Below are 20,124 nucleotides of genomic sequence, written 5' to 3'. Positions count from 1 at the left end.
TGGACAGACCTTTTTCCAAAGATGACATCCAGATGGCCAACAGACATACAAAAAGATGTTCAACATCACTCGTCATCAGGGAAATACCAATCAAAACTACAAAGAAAGATCACGTCACACCTGTCAGAATGGCTAAAATCAACAACACAAGAAACCACAGGTGCTGGTGAGGATGTAGAGAAAGGGGAACTCTCTTGCACTGTTGGTGGGAATGCAAACTGGTGCAGCTGCTCTGGAAAACAGTGTGGAGTTTCCTCAAAAAATTAAAGTTAGAATTAACCTATGATCCAGCAATTGCACTATGAGGCGTTTACCCAAAGAATACAAAAGTACTAATTCAAAGGGACAATGCATCTCAATGTTTATAGCACCAAAACCTTTAATAGTCAAATTATGGAAGCAGCCCAAGTGTCCATCTGTTGATGAAGGGATAAAGATGTGGTACATACATACGATGGGATATCACTCAGCCACGAAACAGAATGAAATTTTGCCATTTGCAATGACATAGATGGAGCGAGAGAGTATTACTATACTATGAAAAATAAGTCAGAGAAAGACAATTATGATTTCACTCATACCTGGAATTTAAGAAACAAAACAAATGAACAAACTGAGAAAAAGAGAGAAGCAAACTAAGAAAGAGACTTAACTGTGGAGAACAAACTGATGGTTACCAGAAGGAAGCGGTGGGGGGAGATGGGTTAAATAGGCAACGGGGATTAAGGAGTGCACTTGTGATGAGCACTGCATGTTGTATGAAAGTGCTGAATCACTATACTGGACATGTGACTCTAATGTTACACTGTAGGTTAACTAAGGAGAATTTAAATAAATCTTAAAGAAGAAAAAAAAAACAAACACAAATCCAAACAGAACTGTAACAAGGTTGGATTAGTGCCTTAAAAACTTCCCACAAAGAAAAGTCAGGCCCAAAGGAATGTATCCATTTCTTTTCCTAAAATATTCTCACCTCCCCAAATCCTTACCGTGTACATACATATGTATATGGTATTAATCACCCAAAAGCCCAGTAAGACATCTCAGCTTAACTACACTTTAATTAGAAACAAGTAGAAAAGATTAGCAATTAGATATTTTTACATACGGTTATAACCTCCTGCAAGAGGTTGAGCTTAAGGAGGCTGTTTTAGATCATTTTTATGGTCCTTTTCAGCTAAGTCCATGACTCTGCACTTATGGGGAGAGGGCAATCAATTGTGCACTTGACGGTCTCTGCAGGAGATAAAACGTAATACAAAGAGTAACATATCAACAAATCTTCTGTTATCACAGAAATAAGAAAAACTTTTGAAATGTTCATTTTAGCTCTAGTGAAATAACTAGTAAAAAACAAAAAAAAAGTTCGTTGTTCCCTGACAGAATATGATAGGAACACCTCCTGCAGGGCTCAACCTCTGAGGGCACAGAAAGATTTTGAACTCTGAGGCCTTATGTCCAAGACATGGGGCCCATAATCTCACATTGGGATCTCCTCAGGCAAAGCTGGGAACCACATCCTGACATCTTCTGTAACACAGTAAGCTCTGGTCTTTGGTAATTTTTAAGTTGACAGCTTAGAAGTCCTTTTAAATAAAAAGAAAAGGGTACCGCATTTCAATTTTAAGTATATGTTAAAATTAGCTTCTCCCTCTTTTTCCTCTTCCTCTTCTTTTCTTCCAAGTGGCTGGTAGCATCAGCAAAAAACATAACTTCACTTTTTGCCTCGCATTCCCTCTTGAGATATTCAAGACCTGCCATATTGAAGCCAATAACATCCTGTGGAGGGATAGAAGAAAGGTGAGATGAACATTCTCTCACTTGAGTTCAATCGCAGCAGCATGTGCAAGTCAGGAGAACCAATGCTTCAGGTGTTCTTGGGCATCCCTCCTTGTCTAAGGTCTTTCTCGTTTTGTTTTCTTCTCTCTATTCTTTATCCAATACAGTGGAAATCTTACCTCAATACAGATATATGTCTGGTCAATATCACCAAAGACAAGGCACAGCTCACTGTGCTACTTCAAAGTCACACACACACTAGGATTTCCCCCTCATTACTGCATTACTACAGGGACACCTACCCGGACTTGGCTGACTTTTGAAATAGTTGTTTCCTTTAATTTTTCAATGACTGGCACAAGCATTTGGTTACTAGTGATCTGCCCAAAGTGAATCCTAATAGAAAAACAAAACAGTCACGTTACAAAGAGAGGTAGTGCTCCGCTCATCCTTTCTAGAAAAGCAAACAGATAAAGCAAAAAACAAACAAAAAAAAAAAAAAGCAAAAAAAAGGATTAATTTTACCATATCATGGCAGTATAAAAAATGGCTGAAGATGTTTCCTCTCTACTACTCGCTTTTATCTGATGTCAATTTTAACATACTATCCTAAAAGTTATGACACATTCAACTTGTTTGCAAAGCTGGCCCTTTTCCCTGCCATCTACCATGAGGCCGCAGACTTTGACAACGGTATTCTAGGAAAGCTCAGAGAGGAATGAGCGTGCTAAGAAATGCTAACTCAACAAAGGTTTGTTAATATTCCTAGGGAAGCCACAGCAGAAAAGAAGATAGTCACTGACGAGAGAGTCAAACTCTGACCTACAGTACCAAGATGACCTACAATGAATTCATGTTCTCGATGTGTAACTCACACTCATGTGTGACCTGTCACAGCTACTTGTAAGGCACTAGCCATCTCCAACCCTCTGATATGCTGGAAATATTCCTAGTGTTTCCCTTAAGATCAGAAACCCCGATTTAGTACTTATGCCAAGCAGTAAGAAATTATTAGCAACATCGTTGAGTGCCAACTTGAGGCCTCATCACTTGCCTCAAATTATAAATATGGCAAGAGACTAACATAAACATATCCCTGTTCTTCTATTGCTACTATCTTGATGGAATAAAAGGAACACAGGATTAAGAGTCATGAAAATAGGTCAATTCAAATACGAATTCTCTAAATATATCTCTTTGTTAGTTTTTTAACTCTTTGGTATTGGCTGATGAGTTTGTATCTTGTCTTCCTAATAGCGTTTCAAGGAGTGTTGGATCTGTCTCTATTCCCGGTCTCTGCTGTAACGGCTGGAGACTGAGGGGGCAGAGATACAAGAGTACACCCTTAAACTCCTACAAACACACTCTTCTCAATTACACATTAAGAGCAATTCTACATATTTAAGAATAGTCTAATAAACATATTTCCTTTGTTTCTTACTTCCCTCTGGATATGCCCTGATGTTTCCATTTGTTTCTAGAGACCCAGGAAAATAAAGGCACTATTCCAGACACAGATGCTGTTAGGAGGACAAAACCAAATCCTTTTGCTTACACTAAACAGTTAAACAGACACAACGAATGAGGCCAACTGGCCACTCGGTACTGGGCTCTCAGCAAACAGACCAGAACCAGAGCCACTGCAGCCTGGAGGCTTATGCCTACTAAGCATCCCTGAGCAGTGCTCCGCCTCATTACTTAAAGAGATGGGTCACCATGACCCTTGTTTAAGGACAAGACTGATTCCACAGCATAAGAAATAACTTATGTCACACAGCAGTGAAATCCTGTAACCATCTCTGAGTCTCAAACATTGGGGTTCCTAATTCCAGTGTGGACACCATCGGCTAAAGTAGCACCGGGGCGGTCAGGCCGAGTAGACACGGTACTCTTTGGAAAGCAGGTTACCTGAGCAGAAAGAAGAGGCACCTGCACAGAAGTTCAATATCAGAGCCCAGCTGGATGAACTCGTTAAAGAGCTTCAGGACGTCTGGGACGTAAGAGAAAGGCAGCACAAGCAGAGACTCTTCCAGCTCGCTGAAGACAAAGAGAATAAACACTAAAAATGCCACGTTTCTTAACCTGCTCAATTTTAAAACTTCTACTGATTTTTCTATGATTTTATGTTTGAATAGCTCTTACCCATTCAGAGTTAAATTTAATATTCGTTTATATTCTGGATGGTTCCCTCTTTTCCATGTTTTGTTTTTTACATTTAATATTTTAATCTATTTGATGCATTCTGGTCCATGACACGATAGGAGAATCTAACTGTTTTTCCAGATTAACTAATTTCTCCAAAGTCTTTTGTTGAATGTTCCGCCTTTACATTATGATACTTCTTTTACCATGTATTGAATCTTTACATTTTAGACTGTCTTTCAGGGCTTTCAAGTTGGTCCTCATGACTGACTGATTCTGACAACAATCCTGTAGTATTTTAGTTCTGCTAGTTTTATAGCTTTTTAATCCAGGAGAATCTAACTCTCTCTTGCTATTCTTCTTGTTTGTTTTCCTTTTTTTGAACTAGTTCTAATATCATTTCATCAATTCCAATTCCAAATCTCAAGAGGACTTCAACTAGAGTCACCAACCTGTAAATTAGTTTTTTTAAAAAAACAAGTAAATCTTTAGAACACTGAATCTTCCCTTCTAGGAATGTGTAACACTTCCATTCATTTAAATTTTCTTTTACGTTTCTCTAGTGAAGTTTCGTCATTATCCTCAGGTCTGTTTACTTCTTGTTGTAAGGGACAGATTCAGATATTGAGAATTGTTATGACCTATCAGTAGGTCAAACTCATAAATAAAACCCAAAGGTAAATCACAAACAAGAAACATGATCCTAAAAATACAGAACAAGAGATATAAAGAATTTTTAGAAACCAATGAGAAATTACTGAAGAGTACAAGAAAGGGAAACTAAAAATTCACAGGAAAAAAAGACAAAAGGCCAACAAATTCATTAATAATTGAAAGAAATTAATATAATACAATACTACCTTTTGCCTCTGAAACTGGCAAAGAATTTTTCAAAGCCTGGTAAAAAGTCATTACAAGCATTCTGGAAAGTAATTCTGCAACACAGACCTTTAAGGAGCTCATGCCCATTGATCAGTTATTGTTATGCTAGGATTCTTATCTTAAAAAACAACAACGAAGATTTCTATGTAAAGGTGTTCACAGAAGCACTACTGCTAACAGCAAAAATCAAAAGCAAATCCAATAGTAATTATCCATGCAATGAGTGTTTTGATATAACGCAACGAATTTATTTTTGAAGAATATTGGCAACATGAGCAAACGCTCAGGAAATATTCTGTGAAAAAGGACAGGATACAACATTATATACAGCAGGATTCCAATAAAAATAAGCCATCGGAAACACACAATCAGAAAAGGTTAGCAGTTGGTACTTGTGACTGATGATAGATGCTTTCATTACCCCCAATGTGCAGTAGCACTACCCTTCGTTTGTCCCTAAAATTTCCCTTCATAGTTTAGGAGGAGCCTCCTGGCTCTGCCTCAAAAAGAGCCTTATAATGTATTATTTTCCACCAAAATGCTGACATAGTTCAACTTATATGGAAAATAACCCTCAGTTATAACTCCTGTTTATCTCATGGTCAGACAGGCAGTCAGTAAATGTCAGCTGACAAATTGTAACCATACACTGGGACTCACCTCGACTTGATTCCTTTAAAAATCTCCAACACATAAGCTGAAGGCTGTAAAGGAAGCACAGCAGCCTCAGTGATACCCTGGGTTGGTTTCTACGGAGGCTCCCTCATTCCTATCTCCTAAACACCAGGGATCCCGCTCACATGACAAACGGGGCTCTAAGAGGGCAATGCATGTGCGGGCTTAGAGTCTGTCACATTTGGGTTCGCAGTCCAGCTCTGCCACTCCCCAACTGTGTTACCTTCTATCTGTGAGTCAGGCCAGTTTCCTAGCAGTAAAATGAGGCTGCCCTGACTCACAGGATGAGTGCAACGAATGACACGTGCATGGAACATACTGCAGACTGCTTGATGTGCACACGCTGTCCCATTTCTCCCTCCTCCTCTATCTGACTGACGTATGCCAACTTTTCCTCCGGAAACCTCAATTTCCAAGTTCATTTACATGGACAGAATCTGCAAGAGGGCTTTGGAAACTGGACAAATAAGCCCTAGAAAATACGAGAATGCCATCCAGTCCAACCAAAAAGGATGGCTTGGAAGTTACGCTAAAATGGTCCTTTTGAAATACTCAACACCACGGAAGACAAAAGAAAGTTTTAACGGCAAAGTATTCCCCAATACGTCCAGCCTCAAATCATGCTTCTTGAGGGGCGCCTGGGTGGCTCAGTCAGTTAAGAGTCCAACTCTGATCGTGGCTCAGGTCATGATCTCACAGTCCATAAGATCGAGCCCTGTGTCAGGCTCCGGGCTGACAGTAAGGAGCCTGCTTGGGATTCTCTCTTCTCTCTCTCCACCCTTCCCCCACTTACACTCCTCTCTTTCTCTCAAAATAAACAAACATTAAAAAAAAAAAATCATGCCTCCTCACTTCCTACTTTGCCTCTCTTGTCCCTGAAAGGAACCTCTGAGTAACCAGGGGGAAGCTGTTAGACACTCTACTCACAGAGATATTGCCATAGGCCATCAGGATGGGGTTGATGGGAAGAGGAACCTATGAAGAAATTATTAAATCACGTCATTAAAAAACAACACTTGGATAGTGCCTGTCACAGGCGGGGCGACAATCGTACTCTAGTTTTGAAAAGGGAAACCCTACAACTTGAAAGAATATAAAACAATGACCAGGCCTTTTAGTTTTAATAGTGCTGAGAATGAGTTGGGACAATATTTTATCTGGAAATCTGGAATGGTTACAGTGCCTCTGCAACCAAAGCAGGAGCAGGAGTTTCTACCCAATATAATGGTCACCTCAGTCTGGAATTTCCTCTCTTTTGCTTTCCATTAAAACCAAGCTTCCCTCCTCCTAGGCCCTCAACTCCTTCTTTCTAATATTTGAAATAGGAAAGACTCTATTACAGTCCAGCTGTAGTAGGGATCTATTTGCAGATCTGAGTCAAGAAAGTCCTAAAATGATGGCTTTCATCTCAGGAATTCCATTTAGACATGTTTCTCAGAGTGTAACTTCATGGACTATCTCACCTCTTTCCCTGCAGCTTTACAAATGGCTTTGTGTTCCTTCATTTTTGCAGTTTCCTCTCGGTATAGCTCGACAGCCTCCATGATCCTCTCAGCCTACACAGATGGGGACAAAGGACAGACATCATTGCCACATGCCCCATCATCCCGGAACACTGCAACCAGAAGACCTGACTAGAGAACTACCAGATAACTTGAATCCGTGTAATAAACACGTGTCAGTAGAGTGCCAGACAGCCACTTGTAGACGTCTTTGGTTTTTCTTTTCTTTCTAATTTATGGGGAGGACACTAAGCGTCTTGGATTCAGGTGAGACCGTATGTACGTGCACTCAGGGAGCAGGGCAGCTCCTGGCACCTGAGAGGAGAACACTGGGGAGAATGAGCTCTCCTTTCTACAAACCATCACCGACTTGGCACTACTTCTGTCCTCGGTTACAAGGAAGGAAAACAGGGGTTATGATCTCCACCTACATATTTCATCGACTTTTCGCCACAAAAGGGCTATCTGGTTGACAAAAACTTTTCACTGAAAAGTTGGTATCCTCTTTAAAAATGAGACACTACATTCTGTATCAACTTACCGCTTTGACCGTTTCAATAGTTTTCTTTCCAGTAAAGTAATTGTCACCTTGAGTCTCTCCTGGAACCTGCCAGAAAAAAAGAGATCCTTGACAATATTGCTGAGAGGCATTACGGAACCAATTAGAGGCACCTGGGTGGCTCAGTAAGTTAAGCATCCGACTCTTGAATTCGCCTCAGGTTGTGATCTCGTGATTTGTGAGATCAATCTGCACATCGGGCTCTAGGCTGACAGCGTGGAGCCTGCCTGGGATTCTCTCTCTCCCTCTCTCTCTGCCCCTCCCCTGCTTGCACACGTGTACATGCTCTCACTCAAAATAAATAGACATTAAAAAAAAAAACAAAACAATAAATTAATCTTATATCCAGAAAAGAACAGACATCACTATGTTATAATAATGGTAACATGGTGTTACCAACTACTGTTAATAGGGTACTTACTAAGTGCCAGACATTGGCAAGTATTTTATATTCATTATTATGAGAATATCCTATTCTACAAAAGTTTAAAGAAAATGCCCAAGGGAGCCTGGGTGGCTCAGTCAGTTGAGTGTCCAACTCTCGATTTTGGTTCCAGGTCATGGTCCCAGGGTTGTGAGGGTTAAGCCCCCACTGGGTTCCACACTGAGTGTGGAGCCTGCTTGGGATTCTCTCTCTCTCTCTTTCTGTCTCCCTCTACTCCTCCCCCACTAGCATGTGCTCACACATTCTCTCTCTCTCTCAAATTAAAGGCAAAAAAAAAACCCCAAATTCTGAAACCTTTTGATTTTTCTATTTGTTCTAGGATTCCATGAGGCATCCTTAAAAAATGAAACAAAACAATAGCGATAATGACAATCATGCATTACCAAATTTGGTCAGTCATTTGTCCCTCAAAATAAGGATATACAGTTGAATCAAACAAGACTGCACAGACAGCGTCCTGCATGAGCTGGTGATGACTTCAGCATCTGATCCTAATTCTAATTCCATTAGAAATTCTTGAAACTAAAGTAAATTCAAATAAGATAATTACAGGGCTCAATCTCAGAGTCCCAGAAGATTTACTTACTACTGGCTGGTCTTCTTTGGCCACGCTCTCCTCATATTCTGCTTCCCTTTGCTGTCAAGAGAGAGATAGAAGTTAATCTGGAAGAAAAAACATGGTCTCTACATGAAGTGAAATGAGACTGAAAAGCTGCTTCTTTCAAAATGCAGTCCCCAATAGCATCTCTGTCTCTGTGTGGCTGCTGAATTGGTGACAGTAGTGCTGGAAACATCTCCTGGAGGTCCCTGGATTCGCACTGACTGAGGGGTGGCCACACTAGACAGAACGCCGCGCCTGGGACAGCAGGTCAGATACCCACCAGCACCTCCGTAACCAAGCCTAAGTCCTTACCATCTCCCTTTCTTCCTCAAGAATAAGAGGCTCCCTTGTTCTCTCCCAAAGTCTCAGAGATTTGTCATGGGATGATGACACAACATAGTCTCCACTGGGGCTTACAGCCAAGCACCAGATTTCCTGGTGGTGCCCCTGGAGAGAAAAGAAACAAAAACAAAAACCCTGAGAAGAAATACCTTATTCATTGACCGATACCTGCTCTACATCAGTGGGAAGCCCACACTTGATCTTAAAAGTAGTTCTGAAAGGGGCGCCTGGGTGGCTCAGTCGGTTGAGTGTCCGACTTTGGCTCAGGTCATGATCTCACAGTCTGTGGGTTCGAGCCCCACATCAGGCTCTGTGCTGACAGCTCAGAGCCTGGAGCCTGCTTGGGATTCTGTGTCTTCCTGTCTCTCTGCCCCTCCCCAACTCATCCTCTGTCTCTCTCACTCTGAAAAATAAACAAACACAAAAAAAATTAAAAAAAGAAAAAAAAGTAGTTCTGAAGTACTGAGTACTGAGTAGTAAAGTTCTGAAGTACTGAGAACTGAGGAAACTAAGCAGCAAGAGTCACCTCCAGAGTCTGTATGTGTTCAAATTTGTCCGCATCCCACTGCTTAATCTTATGGTCCTTCCCAGCAGTGAAGAAGAGGTGGGACTTGGGTACGAACTGGAGGTACATCACGCTGAAAAGTGAGAGAAGGGAGCAAATGTCATCAAATTCCACATTAGTGAAGAGTCTCATGCACATAGTTTTGAAGAGCTAGTTCTAGAATGCCTGATTATTTATATGTTAGAATTTTACATTTATGACTGTCTGAAAACACCAAAATAATAGACACAGAGGCACAAGGGAAATGATACAGGTGACGCAAAGGGACGTCTTTGAAAAGACAGCACCTACCTGTCATCGTGCGCAAAGAGAGACTTGTGGCAGTCCCCGAAGTCCAAACCCCAGATTTTCACGTTCCTGTCAGCAGAGCCAGTGGCTATTAGTGTCCCATCCTACAAGGAAGAGAAGTAAACCGTTACTTTGCTTGACTATCAGAAACCCTACAATTAGACTACCCAGAACATTTAACCCACTTTTTCTGGAAACAGTAAAATCAATACCAAACAATTAATTTCATCTATCAAGAGCACCTATTTCTTTGCTTTTATCTAAGGTTGCCTTTAAAAGCTTGTTGAGTGAGAGCAAGAACTCTGCGGCTCCAGTGGGTTTGTACTGCTATAGGGTGGTGGTGTGCCCTGATGTCAGTTACCTATTTACGTTGTTAAACACATAGGAAGAAGAATGTCTAACCTCTGTCCTAGGATTTGGGGGAAGAAGGAAAGAAGAACCTACTGGAAAGTTTGCAACCCAGCCTTTTATCTCATGTTCCTGATCTCTATTTCTCCTATCTTTCCTATCTCAACTTCTCATTCAAATGGTTGTCAACATAAGAACACCGGAAACGGGGCGCCTGGGTGGCTCAGTTGGTTAAACGTCTGACTTCAGCTCAGGTCGTGATCTCATTGTCTGTGGGTTTGAGCCCCACATAGGGCTCTGTGCTAAGCTGCTCGGAGCCTGGAGCCTGCTTTGGATTCTGTGTCTCCCTCTCTCTCTGCCTCTCCCCCACTCACACTCTGTCTCTCTCTCTCTCTCTCTCTCTCTCTCAAAAATAAACAAACATTCAAAAAATTTAAAAAAAGAACACCGGAAATACTGTGTCACACCTACCTACTGTTAACGCATGGAATTCAAACAGCTAGAGCACGGGGCTGATCCCTTTCACACAGACTAGATCGTGTCTTTAAACACATTATTGCCACTCTTAGCCATAACTAGACATTGCAAAAATATGATTTTGGTCAAGAGACTAAAAGTATACAGATAGTGCAAAATATGGTAAGTGTCCAAATACGAAGCCAAGTTCCATCCTCCTCACCAGCATTATCCTTCAGAACAAAGGGGGAGCCTTTTTAAAAATCGTATTTTAGGGCAGTCTACCAATTATAGTATTTTAGACAGCAAAATACTATCTGGAAAATCCACAGTGGGGTTAGTTTTAAGGATTAATTAAGACATTTGTGAACGTATTCTGAAAGTACTAAAGTAATATACATATTTAAGGTACAATTATAACATATGTCATTTTATGGCTTTTTTGGGTGAAAGATTAACAACAGGATGAAAAAATACTCTGAAGTGAAGATAGCAAGCCAAGAACTAAGAAAGTGCTTTAGAAAAGACAACTTGTTTCTGAGACACTGTTTACGTTTTACTTACGTAAGAGATGTCCATGCATATAACAGGCAGTTTGTGTCCATACAGTGAGAGAAAAAACTAAGTATTAAAAAGAAAAGAACAAATAATTCACATCTATCTATAAAATATAGGCACTGTTTGTTACAAGTGGATCAAAAATATAACTTTAAAATATAATGAACACTGTTCTGGATTGCTTTGTATTTCCCGAGAAGACAAACCACTGAAGGCAGCTCAGCCTGGGTCCAGTATGCGGACCCTGCATGCACCTGCCACAGCCCGGCATGCCCCTGACGCCTACTGCCTCAGGCACAGTAGGGCACAGGGACGTTCACAGCACCTCTCAGCTGAAAAGACTTTGGGCCCTCGCTTCACAACAATGTTCCCAGGTCAGATCCAGTCCTGCCGACTCGGGGCCCAGGGCCCAGTAATCTTCTAGTTTTAAAAGCAACCCAAACGATCCCGACATACAGCCAAGTGTCGAAGCACTGCCCGGGAGACCCAACAATGCTCTTAAGCTACTGGCTGCAACAGGATTTTCTGAACTTACGAAATAGAACTTGCCTCAAGCAAAATTTATGAACCCAAGGGTTCTTTAAAACTCTGGCTTTCCTAGTGCACCTAAAATGTTTTGATTCCCGTATAAATTTTTAGAAACCTACCACTGCTGGGCACAGTTAGGGCCACTTTACAGTCTCAACCCAACCAAGGTCAGTCAGAAAGACAGAAACTATTTGCAGGCATAATCACTGTACCTTTAAAGTGTCAACATAGAAAATTTTCACAGTACAGTCCAGCAAAGAGACAGCCAACAGCTTCTGATTGGGAGAGTAACTGACACAAAGAACATCTTCATCTAGTTGCAAGGTTCGGGTTTGTTTCACAGAAAGTCTAGCAGGACAGAAAGCATCAAGGGAAAAATTAATAAATGAGGGCTCTACAAAGGCAGACAAAAATTCCAAAAAGTCCCTGGAGCACAAGAGAAATACACATGTCGGGTGCCTGGGTGGCTCAGTCGATTAAGCGTCCGACTCCCGCTCAGGTCATGATCATGCAGTCTGTGAGTTCGAGCCCTGCGTCGGGCTCTGTGCTGACAGCTGGGAGCCTGGAGCCTGCTTCAGATTCTGTGTCTCCCTCTCTCTCTGCCCCTCCCCCACACATGCTCTGTCTCTCTTGCAAAAATAAATAAACATTAAAAAAAAAAATGTCAAAAACCCATTCAGTAGTTCCCCATTTTCACTCTAAAACAAGGACACAAATTAAAAAATGTCTACTCACCTCTTCTGGGTACTATTCTCATCTTTTACCAACTCAAAATCCCAGAACTTGACAGATTTATCTGCACCACCTGTCACAAAGCCACGCTGAAAATCAAATGACATTGCAATTAAAAAATATTTTGTTACGGAAACTTTGATAAGACGACATCAAAATAGCATAAAAGACCATTTGTATTTAATGGCATGGGAGAAGAATGAAGAAAAACGTGGTTTCCCTAACCCCTCTCCTTGCTCTTGTGGGGCGGCAGCCACAGATCTTATTTGAAAATTCCTAGCAGGAGCTAATGTAGACACAGTAGCTAGGGGAAAGTTCTAGCTATACTTTCGTTCAGCATCAGGACTCTGAACACTGTAGGGTCTTTTGCTCCACCTAAGAAAGCACCAGTCAAAAGAAGTTGCTGCTAATAAAATGGTTTGACAAATATACACAGACTAGATCATCTAAATAAGTTCATTCAAAGTATTTCTCAGAAGGGTATAAATTTATTCTTGCAATGTCTCTGCGTAAAATACATTTGAAATTGTTTTCTAATATCAAGAAAATCAGTCCCATCGCATTGTAGTGTTAAACTCTATAGAACACGGGTCAGAAAGCTAGATTGCAAGTGTTTATTCTGCCATTTGAGATTTGTAACATAGGAAACAACCTTACAAGGACTCTTGTGATGCTGAAATGACCAAGACTATCTAGCTTCTAAAACCATTATGAAAGAATAAAGGATAAGATGGATATAAAAATACTTCAAGAGGGGCAACTGGGTGGCTCAGTCAGTTAAGCGTCCAACTTCAGCTCAGCTCATGATCTCAGGGTTCGTGAGTTTGAGCCCCACATCAGGCTTTGTGCTGACAGCTCAGAGGCTGGAATAAGCGTCCAACTTCAGCTCAGGTCATGATCTCAGGGTTCGTGAGTTCAAGCCCTGCATCAGGCTTTGTGCTGACAGCTCAGAGCCTGGAACCTGCTTCCGATTCTGTGTCTCCCTCTCTCTCTCTCTCTCTCTCTCTGCCCCTCCCCCACTCATTCTCACGCTCTCTCTCAAAAATAAATAAATGTTAAAAAAAATAAAAATATTTCGAGAGATAGAATCCTAGATGTTACTACTATTTAAACTTTAAATGCTGTTTTATTCTGACCACAGACGACGTAACCTGCTCTAACTTCCAGATTCCGTTTTTTCCAAAAACAGCTACTTTCAGTATATGGTTTGCCACTATCGAGAAGGTTCAAGTGAATGGGCCACAAGCTCTTATTAAAGTATTGTCAAAAAACATCTCAAAATGCTGACCAACAGCACCATTACTAGAATAAGCATACAGTTCTCCAAGGTGACCCCTCACAAGGGAAGCACCCTGTTACTGACTTGAAAGGGCTGATATGTTTCCTACAAACACTAGACTTCTAGCCTCGTGGATGTAGGGACTGAAAGGAGAAACAGAAAGTCTACTGCATCCTCTGCACTTCGTTGCCCAAGGAAATAGTTCCTTTTAGGAAGCAGCACAAAGCACTGGTAAAAATCATAAGGCCAAGTAATCTGATGTCATGCAGCTGAACGAGAATTTACTTGCTACGACAGCTATCCGTATTATCAGGCACGTGATATGCCACCACGTAGAAAATCTCATGATTAGACAAAAAGTTGGCTTTCTTTAAAGATATCCTGAAGAATCTTTGGCAGGCAGCAGGAAACGCTGATGTAAGCAACGGGAAAGGCAGCTAGTGTACGAAGTCCGGATCCAAATGTCTGGCTTAGTTACCTGATCTGGAGAGAGAGACAAGGACCACAGAGCTCCATCGTGTGCATCTACTGTCTCCAGCAGATTTCCTGAGGCCAGGTCATAAAGCTGTAGCTTACCCGTCTGTGGAAGACACAAAATGAGCACAGCTCCAATGAGCACATCCATACCCTCTAAGATTCATGCCTACACAATTTAGATGTGGCCAACTGCTTGTGAATGGAGCGCACATTCCGCGTGGTGAGTGAGGCCACTGATGCGTGGAGCAGTCTCTGGCAGGGTTGCTCTGCTGCCCAACAACAGAGCCTGCGGCCTCACAGTACTGGGCTCATCACTTTCACTGGTCCCTCAACTTCAGAAGGGCAACAGCATGGCCAGAGGCAAACCAGGAGAAACACAGCAGCAAATGCTCCTAAAAACCTTTTGAGTTAAAGCAATTTTAAATGGTATCTGGCTTAATCAGCATTTCTCCATCTAGTTTTGGTGTCCTCCTCTCCAGTACACCGACAGTGAGAAACAGAAATCTACCTACAATGCTAGGGAGGGCAATGGACTTAAAAATAAACTGCAAAGGCTTAGAAAACAATGAGACACACTTCCTGTTTAGAAATTGGGATATGCCACGGTCACAATACCAAGCGAGGAACACACACAGCAGCAAAGCCCGCTCTATGATGGGCTTCTGCAGGGAAAGGGGGTGCGGAGAGCATAAGGTGGAAGGACTGGGGTCCCAGGGCTGACTACTGCTGAATTCACCTCCAAGAGCCCATTTTCTCATCTGCAAAATGGGGCTTATAGCAGCAACCTCTCTAAGCTGCTGTGGGCGTTAAATAAGATCACGTACGTTAAATGATCAGAGACTGGGCTGGGATGTGGGGGCTGCACTTTAGTCATACAGGTAGGTGGACTTGGAAGGTACTCACAACATGCTTTCCTAACAAAAACAATACAGGGCATTTGTTGAAAGAATGAATGAAAGATGAGAGAAACTTTTAATTGGAATTTAATGTCCATTCCAACACTGACCCTAAAATCTCTCTAGCTTATTTTACACTTTTAGCTGGGCAAAAAATACCCATTGTGATACACAGGATTTCTAATAAAGTGATCACGTGCACACAGCACTGGTTTAGGGGGATAACGATGACAAATAACTTGCAAAGCACGTTTTAAAGTATTCCATGACCTTATTCTCCCTGTGCCTCTACTACCAGCTCTTAGTCATTAGTTATTTGCTGTGAGTCAGTTTCTGTGCTAAGTGCTTTACCTACTGTGACGTAGGTTATTCACCCCATTTTACATGAGAAAACCAAGACTTACAGGAGTAAGTAATGTCCAAAGTTCTCACAGCTAGCAAGTGGAAAATCTAGCACTCAGACGTAGGCCCATCTAGTGCAAAAGCCACTGTCAAAAAACAAGTGTCACCATCCTATTATACAGATAAGGAAACACACTAAGAGAAGTTTGGTGACCTTGGGGGAGAATCTGAACCCAAATCTGTGTCTGCTCATTCCTGCATGTCTATCTTCCAATCTGATTAGCAACTGGGAATGAGGACTAGTCAGTCTGTCTCCATTGAATGCTTCCATCTGCCAAGCATGACACTAAGTACTTTGTATATTTTATCATTAGTCTTCTTAAAACAACTACGTAGGTGCTCATAAAAAGATGCGTGAAAGGCCGATCACCAAAACACGGACAGTGATCTCAAGGTCGTGATTGTAATTTTATTACTCATAACATAAGGTTTGATTTTTTTTTATAAAAGAACCTACAACTAAAAAGAAAACCTCTCAAAAAAAAAAGGGGAACCAACTACCAACCTTCACATATCATCCAGCTCTAATACATTCCTGTTCTGTGCAAAAACAGGAGCCAGAATTCTCAAACAACTTTAAGAATATTGAGAAGAGCCTCCAGAGTGCGAGAAGTCTGTTTACCTTTGTTCCTACGACCACCTGCCTGTCACCAGGTACGAAGAACGAGCAAAGCGCGTATTCACAGGTCATGGTGCGAATGCACTGTAGCGTGGCCCTGTGGGAAAGAAGGAATAAAGAACTCACACATTAAGAAACCTGCCTCCCCATCTTAGAGGTCAATGTGTACGTTCAATACACACCTAGCCACGGACTTTGGCTCAAACCTAATTATAGTCAAGAGAGAAAAAAATTACACGGCACCTAACTTTATTTTTTGTGTAGGGGCCTCCTAATCCTAAAGAACAGAGATTATGTAACAGCAGGGCATAAAAAAGCATGTGCTGGGCTCAACGGAGCCCGATGTGCCACCATAAAGACATGAGCCCAGAGGATTATAGGCTGAATTAGCATATTAATATCTCTGCAAGTAAAGTTCATTTTATTGGACCATAAGCATTCATCCATTCAACAGATAAACATCAAATGCCCACTTCAATCAACAACTTACTGAATGCCAAATGCTATTCTAGGTGCTGGCAATATAACAGTGTGTTGAACAGAAAAGAGGTCCTGAACCTCATAAAGCCGAACATTCTTTAGGAACGAGGCAGCCACATGCTGGCCTACCCAGTGCTGGCAGGTGTCCCGGAGAAACCATGCTGGTCAGAAGGGAGGAGGAGGGCGTCCTGGTCGAGGGCAGGACTGTCATTTGGTGAGAAGACAGGGAGAAAGCCTGTATATAATGGGGAAGATGGTTCTAGGCACAAAGACCAAGAGCACAACCGCCACCACAGGGGCACGTTCTTGCTGCGTTTAGGGGATGACAACAGGCCAGCAAGCTCTAGGGCAGCAGAACGGGAGTGGAGTCAGAGGGGAGGTTTGTGAGCACTCTGGTGGCTGTGTGGAGAGACCGCAGAGGGTCAGGCACACGGCAGGAGACCCGTCAGGAAGCTATCGCGACAACCCGGGGGAGGAAGGACAGCAGATGGGGCTGGTGGTGGCCACACAGGTGATAACATGTGGTCAGATGCTGGCCATGTCCTGACAGTAGAGCTGACAGGACCTGCTAGTGAACGGGGCCGGGGATGGGGGAATGGCCCTGAGCAGGTGGGTAGGCTGTCAGAGAAACAGGATCACAAGCATGGTTTGGGACATAAAACCTTGACATGCCCAATTAGACATCCATCTTACTTAAATGTAAGGGTCTGCTGTTCAGGGAGAGGCTAAAGCTAGAGAAACATTTATGCATGGTGAGTACAGAGAAAGCAGTGTAAAGTGACCGTAGACCGAGAAAAGGTCCAAAGACTCTGCCCTGGAAGTAGTCAGACACTTGGAGATCAGAAAGGTAAGAAGGACCCGGCACAGACAGAGGGAACAGCCAGCAGAGGAAGAGGAAGTAATGAGAGTCCAAGGAAGTTATCAATTCAAGGAGAGAGTGTCACATGAAGCTCTTGGGTCACGGGATTCAGAAACATGAAGATCAGTGATGAGGTGACAAGAGCTGCTGTGGCGAGACAGTGGGGAAAGGCCTAATGGAGAATGGAGACAGAATGGAGAAAAGAAACCAGAGGATGGGCTGGCTCTGGAGAGACTGAGCAGGAAACGGGGCATTACTTTTGAGACGGGAGATATTAGAGCGCATCTGTAGGCTGAGGGGAACGATCCGGTAGAGCAGGCACGTTACAGGTGGAGGAGGAGGACCAGTGCTCGCAGGGAGCAGAGGAAGAACCTCAGGTACACGTCGTGGGAAATTCTGGTTAGGAGCGCCACCATGGTAACAGGAGGGAAGACGGATTATGTGGGTGTAGATGCAGCCTAGTTGGCAGATATGCTGGGAGCACGTGAACGGTTTCTAGGATTCCGTTTTTTTAGTGAACTAGGAAGCAAGCTCACTAGCTTATAGGTGCTAGGGGTGTCTGGGGTTTGAGACAAAACGTATAGAATAGTCATCTAGGAAAGTCAGGAATGAGAAACTGCAGTCAAAATACTGAGCAGCACTAACAGCCTATTAGAACTGAAGGAACAGGCAGCACGTTTGTGCATTTTCCTCGAGCCAAGTACAGCGACAAGCTTCACACATGGAATAAGCTTGCATTTTTTGGGCACCAAATTTAAAAAGGCAACTTTTCCCACTCTAAACTCCACACGCCTACAGTTAAGATACGTTCTGAGGGAACTGTAGGTAGGGCCTGAAGAGACTAACAACCAACCATCAAGAGTACTCAAGTCTGGGGGGCCTGGATGGCTCAGTCAGTTGAGCGTCCGACTCTTGATCTTGGCTCAGGTCACGATCTCATGGTTCGTAAGATCAAGCCCCATGTCAGGCTCTGTGCTGCTCTGTCTCTCTCTCTCTCAAAATACATAACTAAACTTAAAAACAAAAAAGCGTACTTAAACCTAATTCACGGGGAAAATCACACGACTGGATAAAGCTATGGAGAGCACCAGCTCACAAACCTGTTCCATATCTTCACGGACTCCGCCGCCGCTGAAAGGATAGCAATGTTGTCTGAGCTGAAAGACAGAGTCCGCACATCGCTGCGATGACCCCCGATGGTGATTCTGCTCGCCCTCACAGCCTGAGGAGCAGGTGCAGATGGGCTCAGCGAATAGGACTCCACCAAATTGTTCTGCAGCAGGAAGACCGCCTTCAACTCTCCTTGAGGCGAGTGAATCAAGTCAAAAGATCTGCATGAGAAAATAATTCATAAATGTTCTAGCTACCATCTTCGCTCACAAGGTTAACGTTTTCTAGTAGAACGGCTTCACCGTGTCCTCAACCTAAGACATTTGAGCAACTGTAAAGAATTTTACAAAAAGTGCTCTGAGAATTGGACAGTCATTAGGCATAGGCTGTTAAGTCAAAGAAACCTGGGCTCAGATACTGAATCCGACATATAACTTGCTTTTGTGTGTAATTTTTTAAGTGACCTTAAATCCTTTTGGAACATAGAGTACATGTTTTTCTTTCTAAATAGCAGCAGGAAAGAAGACTAAACAAATAGAAAAGGTTATTCTAATAAAACAAATATGAGATGATGAATAATTGGCCCATGGTGAGGGCAGGTATCCCATGACCACTGTCTCCAAATATATAATTCCTCTAGGCTGCTTACAAATAGCATGAAAAAGCTAATACAACTTTGTAGCACAATATTTCTATAATGCTGCTTTCAAGTACTTCAGATACTTTATTTTTACTCACTTGATTTTGGCAGAAGTTTTGATATTAGTCACCCGTTGGATTTCATCTTGCAGAGTCATTTCAACACTGACTTCAAGGTCTTCCTCCTCCCCTTTGGAAGAATTTAATCTAGAGAGGGGGGAAAAAGACTATCATGCTACTACTTTTCTATAAGAATCTTTGCAATTACTTGAGTCAAGTTCTGTGTGATCCTGGGGGTCACTTAACCACAGGATTACCGTGAGAATTAGACAACACAGTGTATGCAGAAGTGCTTTGTAAACTACAGTGTTATAAATACAAAGTTTTATTCCATTTAACAGGTACCCTCAATAAATGGATTCTGAAGGCAACGGCCCATAAAATTTCCTGGGCCAAGTCTTTGTAATTCAAACTATCCCAATGATATGTTTCTAGTAAACTTTCTTCACTTCAGAACTTTTTACAAGATCCACTAACCTGTACCTATCAATCTAACAATGTCAGATAAACCAGAGGTCTCAAAAAATTTGCCAAGTCAGGTGTCTTTTCCTTTGAGCCTTGCTAAATTTCAACCACTGAGGAAACAGTTACTGTGGTTATTATAACAACCTATTCCAAGGTTATTTTGCCCCCAAATGTCATTGCTACAGTCTTTCTCCTCATGACCTCCACTGTTAGCATTATGCAACCCAGCTTTGTTCTGTACGGGCTGCTGTCACTGAAGACATCTGCCAGCCTGAGAACAAAATCATTTACAAACTATTTTTACGAAATCTGTACAGCTTTTGTAGTTCTGTATGGCTCTGAGCTCAAGAGCTCAGGAATGTACTATGAAGTTGTACCGTGGAGCAGAAATTTAAAATTTGGACTATCAGTGCTACACAAAATCTTCTCTAGCTTT

The 20,124-nt window shown here is 42.2% G+C and overlaps 2 protein-coding genes across 4 annotated transcripts in view; one reads left to right on the top strand and one right to left on the bottom strand.

Moving 5' to 3' along the window:
- The window catches only part of SPAG17 (sperm associated antigen 17), a 231,586-nt gene extending 224,408 nt beyond the window's left edge, over window positions 1–7,178 (top strand). The window contains exon 49 of the mRNA XM_015076178.3: window positions 6,992–7,178. The gene's annotated coding sequence lies outside the window, so the exon portion shown is untranslated. The remainder of the gene's footprint in view (window positions 1–6,991) is intronic.
- WDR3 (WD repeat domain 3) overlaps window positions 1,044–20,124 on the bottom strand; it is a 31,047-nt gene continuing 11,966 nt past the window's right edge. For 2 of the 3 annotated variants that reach the window (XM_027058267.2, XM_015076180.3), the window contains exons 10-27: window positions 19,263–19,370; window positions 18,515–18,745; window positions 16,079–16,172; window positions 14,160–14,261; window positions 12,406–12,491; window positions 11,883–12,018; window positions 11,149–11,205; window positions 9,784–9,884; window positions 9,454–9,565; window positions 8,898–9,032; window positions 8,571–8,621; window positions 7,522–7,587; window positions 6,942–7,034; window positions 6,406–6,453; window positions 5,464–5,507; window positions 3,688–3,816; window positions 2,082–2,175; window positions 1,044–1,779 (exon numbers count right to left, since the gene is read on the bottom strand). In XM_027058267.2, coding sequence (XP_026914068.1) covers window positions 1,624–1,779; window positions 2,082–2,175; window positions 3,688–3,816; window positions 5,464–5,507; window positions 6,406–6,453; window positions 6,942–7,034; window positions 7,522–7,587; window positions 8,571–8,621; window positions 8,898–9,032; window positions 9,454–9,565; window positions 9,784–9,884; window positions 11,149–11,205; window positions 11,883–12,018; window positions 12,406–12,491; window positions 14,160–14,261; window positions 16,079–16,172; window positions 18,515–18,745; window positions 19,263–19,370 — 1,843 coding nt within the window. In that variant the 3' untranslated portion in view covers window positions 1,044–1,623. The remainder of the gene's footprint in view (window positions 1,780–2,081; window positions 2,176–3,687; window positions 3,817–5,463; window positions 5,508–6,405; window positions 6,454–6,941; window positions 7,035–7,521; window positions 7,588–8,570; window positions 8,622–8,897; window positions 9,033–9,453; window positions 9,566–9,783; window positions 9,885–11,148; window positions 11,206–11,882; window positions 12,019–12,405; window positions 12,492–14,159; window positions 14,262–16,078; window positions 16,173–18,514; window positions 18,746–19,262; window positions 19,371–20,124) is intronic. The other variant, XM_015076181.3, reaches the window with a different exon arrangement.

The sequence above is a fragment of the Acinonyx jubatus genome, chromosome C1, assembly GCF_027475565.1.
Source record: "Acinonyx jubatus isolate Ajub_Pintada_27869175 chromosome C1, VMU_Ajub_asm_v1.0, whole genome shotgun sequence".
Classification (NCBI taxonomy): domain Eukaryota; kingdom Metazoa; phylum Chordata; class Mammalia; order Carnivora; family Felidae; genus Acinonyx; species Acinonyx jubatus.
Note: the sequence above shows the minus strand (reverse complement) of the source record. Positions and strands in the feature narration are given on the sequence as shown.